The sequence below is a fragment of the Rhamphochromis sp. 'chilingali' genome (assembly GCF_963969265.1).
Source record: "Rhamphochromis sp. 'chilingali' genome assembly, chromosome: 16".
Lineage (NCBI taxonomy): Eukaryota > Metazoa > Chordata > Actinopteri > Cichliformes > Cichlidae > Rhamphochromis > Rhamphochromis sp. 'chilingali'.
The window spans coordinates 3,005,939-3,021,216 of NC_137943.1; the positions used below are offsets into that span (position 1 = coordinate 3,005,939).

Below are 15,278 nucleotides of genomic sequence, written 5' to 3' on the forward strand. Positions count from 1 at the left end.
TGTCGCTCGGATGACTTAGCCTATTATACTCCATTCCCCAGATTTCAATCCATGTGTTTCCTCTTTTCAACATTCTTCCAATTCATCCAGTGACCCTTCTTGGCCAGCGCTACGGCTCTGGCATGTCTGGCTGTTTCCTCCTCTAGACGCACCTCATCCACCACCAGTTTTTTGACGTTCGATTACAAATGCCTGTTGCCAGAGTATGGAAGATAACAAGAGTCACGTGCATCGAAATAAAGAATTCTGTGCTTAAATAATGAATTGTAGAATATATTCTGCATTTGTAAATTCATTTTTGAATTCCACATTAAAAAAGTGATTTTCAAAATGTTTCTTTTTTTAAGATAAGATGAGATAAGATAAGATGACCTTTATTAGTCCCACAGGTGGGAAATTTGTTTCGTTACAGCAAAAGTGTAAAGTTATGTAGCAGAAATTAGAAAACACTGGAATGCAATAAAATAAAATACTATATACAATAGAATAAAATAGAATACAAATGCTATATACAACTGAGTAAGAAAATACAAAAGTACAACTTTGTCAGAAAAAGAATTGCACATATAGCAGTCTTATTGCACATGTGTGGGTTTGATCAGCTGCAGAAGTCTTTGTTGTGGAGTCTGACAGCAGTAGGGAGGAAAGACCTGCGAAATCTCTCCATCCCACACCATGGTTGCCGCAGTCTCCCACTGAAGGAGCTGCTCAGTGCTGTCACAAACCTCATTACAAAAACCATTTTCGAATTCCAATTTAATAAATTGATTTTCAGATCTTTTTTAAAATCGCGATTCCACTCCTCATTTCAAAATCAATTTCCCTTTCCTGTTCGCTCATAGATTCCTAGATTACCGAGTTGCTGTTTAATATTGGACATTGCACTGTTTGGTGCAATAATCAAAATTTTCAGTTTTGTCAGGCCCAATTGAAAGGTACAAATGTATTGTGCATGAAACGAATTCAAACGTGGTGCAGATGTGTGTCACAAGTTGATCTGGCTGTAGGCTGTGGCACTTGGCCAGAGGCATAGCTGGACTGGCCAGCAGGTGGATAAGGGAAAGGGGAGGCAAGAGGAGGAGAGACCCAAGGCGGCCGCTGGTCATAGTGGCAGAGGAACTGAACTTCAGGTAAGAAGTTATGACCTGCTGTCTATCTGTGTCAGATATAAACCAAGTTTAGGTGGAGTTTGTTTTCGTTGTGCTGACTTTTTACAGTCGCTTAGAATAACTGGTACTGCGTACTAGCTAGCATGACGGAGTTTATATACTGCTGGGCGGGTGCTATGAAGTTATTGATAGTAAATTTTATTTTATGCTTAAGGTTAGTTTCTCAAACTCCTCAAAATCTTAACAAATTGTGCCAATCCTTACATGTTGCACCAGGCTGATTTATCATCGAAAGTGGAGAAGTCTGTGACAGAGGAGACAGAAGAGCAGCAGAGAGAGATGGAGCAAGAGAGAGAAATAAAAGAGATGGAGATGGAGAGATGACTTTATGTCATCCATGAGGGATGCATTTGACATATGTTTCACATATTATAGCCCAACAAGTTACTTATAGCAATTTAAATACGAGCAATCAGTTTTTGGCAAATACCGGAAATCAGTTTTTGGCAGACAATCACTTTTTGGCACAACAGTTAATATTGCAGTTAATAATACAACAGCTTCTTGCCATTTTTTGTGTTTCTTTTTATCACTGTGTAACTGAGTTCAATTGAAAGCGTGCATGCGCTAGTACCTCTTGCCACAAGTTCCCAGAATCCTTTGCGGTTTTACCCCTGAATGACGTCACATTTTTGGTGGGCCGGTCTCTAGTCAAAATGCCCGGGCCGATTTTTTGTCCCAGTCCAGCCCTGGCCAGAGGTGGCGCTGGTTGACTCGAGTCCATGTTATTGCACACAAAGTAAACTGCACACTTTAGTTGTGGAGCAAAAACGCTGAAACCATAGAAATAAAACGTGCGAGGGGAACGATAACGATGACAAGAGTCTCCCGATCGTTTACTCTTGCTGTCCTGTTGACAACATCAGCGTGGTGTTAATTGTTTGCTGTTTTCGCGATCGCGTTGCGCATGAGGATATCATCAGGTAAACTCGCAACATTTTTAAACATTTTGTTGTTCAACGGCATCAAGACTGACGGAGTGTGTTTGAGATAACCTCACAAGTGTCACAGATGACACATTTGGCGTTTTTTTTTTTTTGCTGGTTTGTCGGTAGCAGCTCCTGAAACGCAAGACTGCCACACATCTGTTCGACCAACGCCAGTTGATCTAAACGCCAGTAGATCTGGAACACCGGCAGAGTCTCCCTCTGAGCCCAGCATGCCCCTGGTTTTAAATATCTCCTACAGGAACAAAAGGCAGTACACAGCTATTTCACACCTTTGGTCGTTTCCCCAAAGAAAGTTTCACACTCCCTTGCTACCTCTTAAAGTGGAGAAAAGGCTAAAGGCTCCACTACCTGTGGTGCCAGGCTTCCTGTGTGAATGTCCCCATTTCTTTATCAGACCCCCACCATCTGTTTAACTGCTTGAATAGGGTATGAGGCAGACATGCTAAAACAGTGACCTAAAAGCATTACTAATAAACAATGTGATCAATACATAAATAAAAGAAATTCCTCTACATCAATTATTCAATCATATACTAACAGGGAATCAAAGGATTATTAACCCTTTAAAACCGGTCAGAGCGGGCACGCTCCGTTTTGCGTAATTATTTTTAAATCCTGGTAGCACTGCAACCACGTGAGCTAGCGCAATAATTTTTTTTGCATATGAAACCGGAGGAGTTGTACTTACATCTTATGCCATCAGCTTGTCCTAGGTCACAGTTTCCTTCCACATATAGCTTTGCAAAAACTGCATAAAAAGCACTTGCAGCAACAAAAACATAATATTCCAGAAACAGGCTTTGCCAATCTGATCAGCTGTTTGTAACACTTCCTAGTCCATCAGCACGAACTATCGCATGTCCGCCATGACCTGCCCGAAACCGGAAGTGACGTCATTTTCACGGAAATGTAGTTTTTTACCATCAAGGCCTCATGAGCTTATACTGGTGTTTTTAAAAGTTATGTTTGACTTTATGACTTTCTGTGTCGTTTCTGGGATGCTTAGGACTCATATTGCACTGCTGGAAATAGTTTATTTTGATGCATATGCTGCTTTTTTGCAAATTAGCACTATAATATTTATTTTCGTTTTTCCTGCAGTGTATAGAAATTGGTGTATTTCAAAAATAAAACTATGAAGACACTCAAAATAAATTTCCTGTGGTGGGAAACTGTTTTGTGCAACTTTTTTGTATTTACAGTTTTGAGGGATAAGCCTCTTAAGTTTCTCTAACTAGAAATATATGTTAAAAAACCAAAACGATTTTCAATTTTTTTGTAGTTTATTGCACTTTTTTTGCAATTTATGTAATTACTATGCACTTAATGCATACATATTATTAAAATTTAGGCTATAATGGTTGTATTAATGTATAGCAACTTGAAATGCTCCCAAAAATGGCACTACAGCATGTAAAAATATAATATAAGCTCTGGCGGACTTGGTTCTATGGTAGGTCTTAAAGGGTTAAACATTAGAGACTTAATAATCCACATTTAACTATTTTACTCAGTTGAGGATGTATATTGTTCCGTCTTTATTACTTTTTTAAAATGCTTAATTTGTTTTTTGTTGACTTGGTTTGTTTGTTGATGGTCTGGGAGCAGGCACGCACTCTGTGAGGATGAGGTTTTGGGGAAATGACAGGAGGAGAGAAGCTGCAGAGAGGCATTTATAACTGTAAATTCTGTTTCCTGGTCTCAACTTTATATAGCCAACTTTTCTGGACCCCACTTAAACAGCAAGCAGTTTAAGGAGAACCTGTCAGAACTGGGAAATTGACCTCAGAATTGCAGTTTTACCAAATTTATTTTTATCCAGTTTAAGACTTTTGATATTTCCTGCTCTGGGACCTGGAATACATTTAACCATGGTTAATCCTAAGAATAGTAACAGTAACCAGAGTTTATTCCTCAGCAGGTGTGAAAATTGTTTCGAAATGTTCTCAGGCAGGTGGTGTACTGAGGGTTTCTGTTTTAGGCATCACATTTCTGGGGTTTTAAAATGGCCATTTTGATTTTCGTGAACAGTGTTGCCACTGACCACCCAATCGGTGCCATGCATTCTGATGATGTCACATTGTAGCACCCACTTGGATCGCTTGGAAACCTGACCCAGTAGGTACTAAAAAAGTATGTGGTACAAGGTACTATGACCTAAAGGAAAACCCTGAAAAACGCGGTGAACCGTGCCAAGTCAATCAAAGTAGGTACTAATGGAAAATGGGCTATTCTTGACTTGTTGTTTAATGAAGCACGAAATGTTCTCTATAGGTGAAAGATGGACTGCAGATAGGCATATTCAGCAACTGGACTGTTTTCCGACAAAGCCATACTGTTGTAACAACTACAGTTTTGCTTTCCCTGTTGTCTGGAGGGGATGACTTTTTGTCTATTTTGATTATTTCACTAATTATATATGCTGCTCTAAAACCTTTATATACCTCTCAGCATTAATAGTTAATTTCAAAACATGCAAGCTGCCCATATTGTATGCACTTATGCACCCTCATATCATCAAAGATGGTAGCTTTTGAACTGTACACTGATAACACGCTGGAACGTCTCCCTCCTCTTTAGCCTGGAGGACGTGGGGTCTGTGATTAAATGGTAAAATGGCCTGTATTTATATAGCGCTTTACTAGTCCCTAAGGACCCCAAAGCGCTTTACATATCCAGCATAAATATCAAATTTGAACTTGTCTGAAACTTGTGGAACTTTCTCACTTTGAAACAGTCCATTTCAAATCAGTCTTGACCCAGAGGAACAATGGTGCTTTTCGGCCATGTTTAAATAGGGCTTCCTTTTTGAATGATAGAGCTTTATTTGGCATTTTTAATGGCACGGTAGATTGTGTTAACCAACAGTGGTTTCAGGAAGTATTCCTGGGTCCATCTAGTAATGTCAGTGACAAAAATCATCCTGAGTGGTGCAGTGTCGTCTGAAGTCCTGATGCATCCAATAAAAGTCTTTGGCGTTGTCCCTTACACACACAGACATCTGTAGTTTCTCTGAATCTTTTGACAATGTTACGCACTGTAGATGAGAGTTGGAAATCATTTGCAGTTTGACATTGAGGAACACTGGTTTTGAAGTGTTCCACAATGTTTTTATGCACTCTTTCATCAATTGGATAGCCTCTGCCCATCTTTATTTCCGAGAGATTCTAAGGCGCTTATTTTATAGCTAATCATGTTAAAGTCCTATTATCAATTAACTAAGTCTTCAGTAGTCAAGTTGTGGTGTTGCACTGTTGTCTTGCTACAACTCATCCTGTCAAACCTGCAGCTTGAAGTCTTCACAGTCTAAACTGAGACTTCCTCACTACAACCAATAGTAAGCTCTGCTTAAAGCTGTTGTCCTGTGAGCCACCTATCACGCAAGCTGTTAACTAGCAGAAACTTGTTCTATGATGCAGGTTTGGCTTTGGGTTTGCCAGACCTCTTCCTGTCAGAGTTTGCCAAAGTTTCAGAGTGCCTTTTGACAGTGAAGGGAACTGTACTTAGTGACACCTTGACTTTCTTTGCAATTTCTCTGTAGGAAAGACCTACATTTTTAAGTGTTATGATGGTCTGTCTCTCTATCATTGTTAATTTCCTTCTTCTCACCATTCTTGTAGCAACACACTAGTACAATACTGTTCAACTGATGCTTACGAGGGTATGGTACCACAGTGTGTTCCAACACTGCTTTTATGCAGACAGAGGGGGTTTTAAGTAATCCAGAAAAGTTGGAACACCTGTAGGAATTAGTAGCACCAGCTTTCAAGGATTGATCAACCTCCATTGCTGCAGAACAGCTTTAAATTGTTAACCCATTTTGTGTTTCCTGAAAAAGGCCGCCTTTTTTTTTTTATATAATTCTGAAATGTACATTATTTTTCTGTTTGGGGTAACCTTATGGATTTTATTTAAGCTCTGGGGGTTCCCCACTTACCTTTGCACAATTTCAAGCTATTCATTGGACTTGAACAACCTGAATGGCAATAAATAACTGGAAGAATTTGGATGTTCTAAAACTTTTGACCAATATAGTAAATATAATTGAATTTGAATGAATACATGTGTATGAATTAGAGGGAGAAAAGTGTAACAGTAAAACTGCAAGGACCAAAGATGAATGAGTTTAAAAACCTGGGATCAACAATTCAAAGTAATGAGCAGTTTACAAGAGAGGTTAAAATGGAGAACATGGGGATAAGTGTCAGGGATGATTTGTGACAGAAAGATGGCAGCAAGAGTAAAACTAACTAACTCTAACTTTAACTAACTCCATAAGCGATTACTAGCATAAATTGTAGGAGATTGTTTTTATCATTAAACTGACTTTACTTCACAGAAAATGATCCATACATGCATATAAAAAATACAGCAAGTCTGTACATACCCACAGTGCTAACAAAGGCACAGGATGTATGTGGATGCCGCTGGATTTAACTAGCTAAGGCCACCATGCTGCTCAAGCCATTTCCTTGATTCACTGACCAACTTCCTGTTTACTTACAACAATCCTATTACAGACTACACTGATTTTATGGTGGCACCAGTGAGTTACAATTACATATTTGACATTAAAGAAATCTAAGAAAACATTCTACCCTAAACTAACTTTTGATATCGGAACAGTTATATAATGATAAAAGTTAATTTTAAGAAGTGTTCTCTAGGAGTCAAATCATCCAACGCATTGCCATTTCTTTCAAATGATAAGTAACAAAATACAATTACACAAAGACATACCAAGGAAAATCCTGTTATTTATCTGAAAAATTACCCAGTCCAGCAAACATATACGATTTCCCCTAAATCATACAAATAATTAAGTCTTACACCATGTTTAAGTTTTCATTATGCAGCTTATGCTGAATCTATTTTTCTTTTATTTGTTCAACACTCACAATTGAAGTTTCTAACTTTAATCCATAAATTATATTTCCTTACTCGTGCACAGTGTGCATCCACCTAAAGGACCCTTATAGTGTTGTGTTCCATAATGCTGGATGCAGCCGATCTTACAGTAGCTCTCTTGTACTTTCTGTGTATATATTTTTGTTTCCTTACCAGTGTGGAGCAGCTCTTGATGAAGGCAGTCGCACTTTCTCCCTCTCCCTTCCCTTAAATTTCCTGCTTGGCTTTCTCATGTCTCTGTCTAGTCTTGTCTACTTCTCTCCCTTTACCCTGGAGGAGTCTCACAGTCTGTTACTAAAACCTAAAAGAGGAATTATGGATTTGATCAACTGGTCCCTGAATGCAACTGACACCCTCTTCTCGACGTGAAGCCTGGGTTCGGGAGAGCCCGTGTGTACTGAAGGGACGTTCTGTGCCGGATACACAATGGACGGGTGGAAGGACTGGAGGGTCCTGTGCCTGGCGGGACTGTTGATCGAGGACATTGAAGACATCTACCTTTTCGGAACCATGATAACAGGGTTCTTGCTGACCGGCGCTGGCTTGGCCCTGACTTATTGAAGAATAAAGAAAGTGGAAACAGCTGTTCAAATCCCCATAAGGCTGCCCGATATGTTGATTGGAACGATGGAGCGAGCCGTGGCTTCTCAAAATGGGCTCATTAGATGCAGCACGGATAACATCTTGGAGAATCTTGCGGCTGCTGTGAATACTGAGACTCTGACAACATCTGACAACATCTTGGAGAGGTTCACGGCGGTCGTGAACACTCATGCTCTATGAGCAAACTGGATAATATCTCGGTGTATAACATCATGGAGACGCTCACGGCTCTCCAGTGGGAATGGTGAGGAACCAGTGATGGACATTAGATCGACTGTAAAATTGACATGCTTCTAAATACCTTCTAAGTTTCTAAAAATAACGGAGTTTTCATTAATCCCATGCAAACGTACACCTATCTGGAATAACCCTGACATATTACAAAACAAAAATATGATTAATTTTACAGAATGGAGTTGTAAAGGAATTAAATACTTAGAACATATATTAGAAGGAACAGAATTTATTCCATTTGACAGACTAGTTATACAATATGGGATCAACAAGAAAAGATTTTTAGAATATCAACAAATTAAATCCATAGTAAAAAAGAAATTTAACCTCAGTGAAGTTGAATTACAAACACCACCAAGTGCGGTACATTTTCTTACTCTTAAATTCCCCAAATTATTGTCTAAAATATACAGAACACTTTCTAAAATAGATCCCTTCCTATTGCAAAGTGGGAAGCAGATTTATCAATCAGCTTAGACCAAAACTTCTGGTCTCAGATATGCTTAAAAACATTTAAATTGATTAGAAATCCCAGTCTGCAATTAATACAATACAAAATACTACATAGAGTGCACTATACAGGTCATCGGATGTTCCAGATGGGCTTTACATCTTCCAACAACTGCTCACACTGTCAAGGCAATACACCAGACAGTTACATCCACCCTCTTTGGTTCTGTCCACCAGTGCAGAAGTTTTGGCGCGGGATATGTGAAGACTTATCAAAGTGTCTGAAATGTAAAATTCCAACCTCCCCTTTAGTGTGCTTGTTGGGCAAATTGGATGATGTCACTACAGAAACTAATACAATCCACATGGTTTTTACTGCCCTGTGCATAGCCAAGAAAATGGTCCTCACAAACTGGAAAAATAAAAATAATCTTGATTCTAGCCAATATAGAAACCATCTAATAGATCACATTAGCCTCGATACAGCTTCTGCCACCATATTAGATCAATCCCTCTGGGCTCCTTTGATTGGCTCCATCACCTAGCGGGGGTGGGGGGTCATGGTTTGGTCCCGCCTTCGCCATTGTGGTTGATGTGATGGTTGGGACTGGCTTAGGGCATCTGGAGAATCCCTAGGGACGTTATCCCTGGAGGGCTTAACCCGGGGGTTGTGATCATAACCTGGTTAGTGGCTCTAGTTGCTCTTAAAGGGTTTTCTCATCGTGGCTGCGTGCAGCAGGACTGGGGGAGGGTCTCTGCTGGTGGACGTAGGTTACTGGCCTGGTAGCCTGGCTGCCCCTGAGTGGATCCAGGGCAGGCGTGGGGGCTTGGGGTTTGGGGGTGCTTCGCCTCCGTGCTAGGGCTCTGGCTGGGCCTTGGGGGCTTCGGTCCTCGTTGGTGTGTCGCCGAGGTTGTGGGCGGGTGGGTGCACGGGGGCTCAGCCCTGGAGCAGGGGGCCTCTGGTGCATTGGTCTAACTGGGGGGCTCTTCAACTGGCATGGAGGTTGTTCCATCCTTGCAGGAGTCCACTCTGCAGGTGGGGGAGAAACATAGGAGAGGTGGAGAATAAACTTAACCTGGGTGTCTATTGTGTTGTGTAGTCTGGAAGATGATTGAATGTTGGGGTGGGTACAGTTTCCTCTGCGGTGGGGTCGGGTGGGCTGCCCCGGTTCCTGTGGGGCTTGGCGGTGCTGCTGCCCTAGGCCCCGATCTGGATGGGCCTGGGCTCCCTTGCTTTGGTGGGTGCCGAAGGACGAGGGTGCCTACTGGGGTCAGCGGGGGAGCTGGCCCCAGTGAGGGGCATCTTGCCCCTCGTTTCTTTTCCTCCCCATCCCCGGCTGCCTCCCTGGGTGGGTGTGTTGGAGCGGGAAGCTCCAACACACCCACCCACACAAGTAGGGCCTTGGGGTGCGGGTGTGTCACCAGGGTGCAGGGGAGGCATTCCCCCCTGTCCCCTTCTGGCCACCTGTGCCTCAATTTTAGTCCACAACTTAGACAACGACATTACTCACACTCTCATAACACATACATATAGGGCCTTGAGGGTGGGCACGTTAACGGCGTCCAGAGGATGGTCTGTGTATTCAACCCCACCTCTGGAGCCGGTGCCCACCTCTCAATTTTAAATCCATGTAGACATTGAGGGTTCCCGGTAGGGGCCGTGCTAACACCTGCTAATCTCTGGCAGTAGCACCATGCCCTTCCGTGTTTTAAATGCACTTTAGAACAACACGCAGCAACACTACACATGAGTGGGAGGAGGGAGGTTTGGGGTCTTCACACACCCCTGTTCTCTGCTAGCCATCTGGACGGGGGGGGCTGGGACTAGGTATTGGCCGGCCGATTGGGATCTGGGATGCGGGGGCTTCCTGCTGCTGGGGAGCCTGGGGTGGTCTGCTTGCCTCCACCCCGGGGGAAAGGGTAACATCTCCTGGGTCTAGGTGCTGTTTCCCTAGACCCAGGAGATGTACCCTCGATGGGGCGAGGGTACAGAGTATGGTATAGAGTATGTTTGGGGAGTGTGATTGTGTGTACATGTCCATTTATGTCTAACCTTACGTTGGGTGAGTGCTGAGTATTTGTATATGTGTGCATGAGGGTGGGAATGCCAGGCCCTCCAAAGTACGGAGGCCTATCGCCCCTCACCACACTCCCTGCCGGTGACTGATGCCCTCAGGGGTTGGTGCGTTGGTGGTTCTTTGTGTCCAGGGCTGGGCTCTCAGGTATCTACCAGCTCACTCCCGGTGGCTACTTGGCGGGGCCTGGCGCCTGTTGCTCGGTCAGGCCTCTTCCGAGGCGTAGGGGGCCCTCGGGCCTCCAGCCTCTGGGCCTGCGGCTCGGTTCACTCTGGCATAGCTGGCTGCCGGCAGAGCCGGTGTGCACACCAGTGCAGCCCCCTCTGGCTTCCGCTCCATGGCTAATGGGTGACCCCTCATCTGGGGTTCTCCTCAGCTCTTCCCAGGACGGTGGCACTCACACTCTGGGGCCTCTGGATGTCTGGAGCCTGGATCTCCTCCATGCCAGCTTCATGCCCTGGGGGACGGGGCTATGGCTCTCTACACCCTCTAGCAGACCGTTACATGGGGAGACCTTTTGAATACAAGCGCGCTGATCCACACAGGTGTTCACTGTTCATAGACATAAACTACACCTTTCTTAGCTGCTACTTCAAAGCATATTGTGCGCTGTCGGTCCTGCGTGTTACACAACAACATTCAATGTTTAGTATTTACTGCTGTTTACACTTAGCTAGATTAATGCGATGGTGTTGTGTTTAGTATGTTTTTTGCTTGTTTTCTCTTCTTTTTCTCTCAACAGGTGATCCAGGAGATTTTTTTTTTCTTCTTTCTCTTTTTGTGCCCTTTCTCACTGTCCCTCTTCCCTTCTGTTTTTCTTTTCCTTCATCTTTCTTTCTCCCTTTCCTATCCCCCAGTCATGTCTGTCCCGTCTGTAACAACTGAAAATAAAATAAAATAAAATGAAATAAATAATAACAACAAAGGTCAATCAAATGGACCAATACGGCAAGGCCGTGATGATCCATTTGGCAAAGTAAATCCATTGGGCATCCTTGTTGGTCTTCAGACAACAATTCGGACGGCTAAAGAACCAAATGGGACAGGCAAAAAAAAAAAAATGACATGCAGTGGTTCACACTAAAGCAAGAACACCACCATTATTTCATGTGGCTACCATATCGGCATCAGCTGCGGTCTCAAGGCTGGAGCTGAACATAACAAACAATTTCTCCCCTGATAACAAACTGTGTTTAGACTCTTTGTTCCAAACGCCCTCGTATGCTGTGGCTGTGTCTGCATCGGCTTACTTCTCCCCCCTTACCCACCCCGGTTGCTTGTCTCGTGCGTCATGATGTTGTGATGTGGACATTTATGTGCTCTCTGTGCAGAGGGTTTTTTTTGTTTTGTTTTCTGTTCTCATGCTGTCCTCCCATAGGAGCCCAGCATGAGTAGAGGTCTTTTTTTCCCCCCCTCCTCAACTTGCCCATTGTATTGTACATTTCAGTGTTTTTCCATAATACTTCCGGTCTCCGACCTGTCTCCCCATGTGATGTCTGTGTTGTGTATGTAAGATCGAGAGGGGGGTCCCGTTTCGCTGCAGGGCAACTTGCATGTGACAAATAAAAGCTTTCTTGACTTGACTTGACTTAAATAATTGTCAGGAGTTAATTTACATTGTCGTCTGATGCAACTTTGCAATCACAAGTAGCTTTCAGAAGGCTCACAATAGATGATTTCACTGTCAAACCAGATCATGCATACATGACCCCCCCCCCCCCCCCCCCCCCCTTGTGTAATCTAGCCTTTGAAGCAAATTAGTTCAGACTTCCACCCAGTCTGCATTTGTACTATGTAACTGTAACTATAACTGTTTTTTGTTATAATCCTTTTTAAATGTGCTATATAATGTCAATCAACATTGATTTTCCCTTAAGTTGACCAGCACCATTGACTGCATGATTCCTCCACAGAGTGGACCAGGAGAGCTCAGAGGTTCCCAGTGGTCAGCCTGCCAAGCAGAATCAAACACACCTGGACCCTATATTTATGGTCTGTATATGTATAACAGCTACTTTTACATCTATTCTTCATTATTTCCATGCTGGGTGCCTGGGTTTTGGCATAGAAGGTATAGTGAAGTGCTCTTCACTGTCTGAGCACTCAAAGCGCTTTACACAAATTGTGCATTCACCCATTTACACAAGCACTTGCATCCAATGAATGCATCGGAGAGCAACATGTGGTTAGTATCTTGCCCAAGGGAACTGGAGCAGACTGGGATCGAACCACCAACCCTATGGTAAGTAGGTGACCTGGTCTACCATCTGAGCTACAACCACCCACAAGGGATGGACACTGGGGGATCTGGCGATGGCCTTCAGGGCTAGCAGAGGGCAACCAGTGGGCAGTGTTAATAATAATAATAATGTATACTTTATTGATCCCGTGGGGAAATTACAGGCACACCAGGGAGCAGTGTGTGGGGACAGTACCAGTGTAGACCTGTCTGTGTGTCCTGAAGTCCAGGGGGCTACAGGGGGGACCTGAAGGTGATTCAGTTTGGTGTTAAGAATGTTTGGGATTATGGTGCTGAATGTTGAGCAGTACTCTACGAAGAGTATCCTCACATAACTCTCCCTGTTCTCTAGCCTGCTCAGCAATCGGGGTGATGGTGATGTCATCCTCGGTGGACCAATTTGCTCTGCAATCTGTTTAAAACACTTCATAACTATGGATCTATGGGTCTATAGTCATTTAGGGTTTTTTTTTTTTTGGGTGAAAAGGATGGTGGACTCCTTCAGACAGGTGGGAACGATAGCATCAGGGTGAGGGGGAGGGGTGGCCTCAAACCAAATAAAGGTGTTGAGCTCCTCTGTGAATTTGAGGCAGCTGTTAGGGGTTTGGAAGGTTTGGGCCTTTGTAGTTGGTGAGGGCTTGGATGCCTCTGCACACCTAGTGGGGGTTGTTATCAGTGAGGAAGCCCTATATCCTCCTTGACCTGCTTGAAGCCCCTTCTCAGATTGGTTCTAGCAGTGCTGTACAGGAAACTGTCCCTCAGCCTGAAGGCTGAGTTACTATTTTTGATCAGAGCCTGTATTTACCTAATCACCAAAGGTTTTTGTGTTAGGAACAACCCTGATGGTTTTGGTTACCATCACATTCTCTACAGAGCACTTAATGTAGAAAAAGACAGACTGAGTGAAGATCTCTAGGTCCTGCTCTTCAAAGATGGAGCAGTCTGTCATATCAAAACAGTTCTGTAGTTGGAGGAGAGCATCAGCTATCCATGTTTTAAGTATATGGGAGCTTGTAGGGTGCTGAAGGCAGGGATGAAGAGCACTGAGGAGCAGAGAGAGGTAGTCAGATTGTCCCATGTGGGGCGGGGGGTGGGGGGTCGCTCTGCAGGGATGCTTGATGTTACTGTACACATGGTCCAGTGTCCTGTCACTCTGATAGGACAGTTAACATATTGATGGAATTTGGCTTATTAAACATGCCTCATTAAAGTCCTCAACAACAATATGGATAACCCCACATGGTCTCTCTGCTGGTGGTGGTCAGAGGGCCCGGTGGCGCCAGTGTCTGGCAGCCTCGCCTCTGTCAGTGCTCCCCAGGGCAGCTGTGGCTACAATGTTGCTTGCCATCACCAGTGTGTGAATGAAAAGGACAAAATTATTGACCGCCTTACATATCACTGCCTTTATCCAGGGGATGCCAAGTGTTTTACACTTATGACTGCGTAGCAACATCAGACACAACGTCCATTGTCAAATTTTCTGACGACACCGTTGTGGTGGGCCTAAACTCTGACAGTATCGAGAAGGCCCACCTGGAGGAGATTAGGGACCTGGAAAACTGGTACCAGGAGAACAACCTCCTCCTAAACGTCACCAAGACAAAGAAGCTGATTGTGGACTTCAGTACAAAGCAGGCGAGGAATTAAGAGCCCCTGATCATCAGTTGCACACCAGAGGAGAGAGTGGACAGCTTACGGTACCTGGGTGTCCACATCACTCATGACCTGTCATGGTCATGTCACATCATCACCCTGGTCAAGAAAGCCTGTCAACCTCTCTTCTTCCTCAAAAGACTTAGAGACTTCCATCAGCCGCCGAGGTTGCTTAAGAACTTTTAGTCCTGCACCATCGAGAGCATCCTAACGGGAAACATCTGTACCTTGTATGGGAACAAGACCAAGCAGAATGGACGAGCTCTCCATGTCTCCTCTTCGGGCTGTGCCCGGCCGGGCCCCATGGATTAAGGCCCGGCCACCAGATGCTCGCCCTCGGGCACCCTCCCCGGGCCTGGCTCCAGGACGGAGCCCCGGTAACCGTATCCCGGGCAGGGTAAACTGTTCCCTCGATATTCTTTTCATGAGGGTCTTCTGAATCGCTCTTTGTCTGGTCCCTCACCCAAGACCAATTTCCCATGGGAGACCCTACCAGGGGGCAAAAGCCCCCAGACAACATAGCCCCTGGGATCCCTGGGACACACAAACCCCTCCACCATGATAAGGTAGCGATTCAAGGAGGAGCCTGGTGGGGAAGGAGCCTGAGTTAGTGCGTGAGGTTGAGAGGTACCGGCTAGATATAGTCGGGCTCACCTCTACGCATGGCTTGGGCTCTGGAACCAGTCTCCTGGAGAGGGGCTGGACTCTGTCTCAGTCTGGAGTTGCCCCTGGTGAGAGGCGGCGGGCTGGGGTGGGTATTCTAATATCCCCTCGGCTTGCTGCCGGTACGTTGGGGTTTTTCCCGGTGGACGAGAGGGTTTGTTCCCTGCGCCTTAGGGTCGGGGAACGGGTCCTGACTGTCATCTGCGCTTATGCGCCGAGTGGCAGTTCAGAGTACCCAGCCTTCTTAGAGTCCCTGGGGGGGGGGGGGGGGTGCTGGAAGAATCAGAATCAGAATACTTTATTGATCCCTGGGGGATGGTGCTCCACCTGGAGA

At 44.5% G+C, this 15,278-nt stretch overlaps 1 protein-coding gene across 3 annotated transcripts in view; it reads left to right on the plus strand.

Annotated features, from left to right (window-relative positions):
• The window catches only part of LOC308383864 (protein NLRC3-like), a 45,180-nt gene that overhangs the window by 10,478 nt on the left and 19,424 nt on the right, over positions 1 to 15,278 (plus strand). For all 3 annotated transcript variants that reach the window (XR_013969235.1, XM_080862030.1, XM_080862031.1), the window contains one exon: positions 12,303 to 12,381. Coding sequence is in view for 1 of the 3 variants with exons in the window: in XM_080862030.1 (XP_080718156.1) it covers positions 12,303 to 12,381 (79 nt within the window). In the remaining 2 variants the exon portion in view is untranslated. The remainder of the gene's footprint in view (positions 1 to 12,302; positions 12,382 to 15,278) is intronic.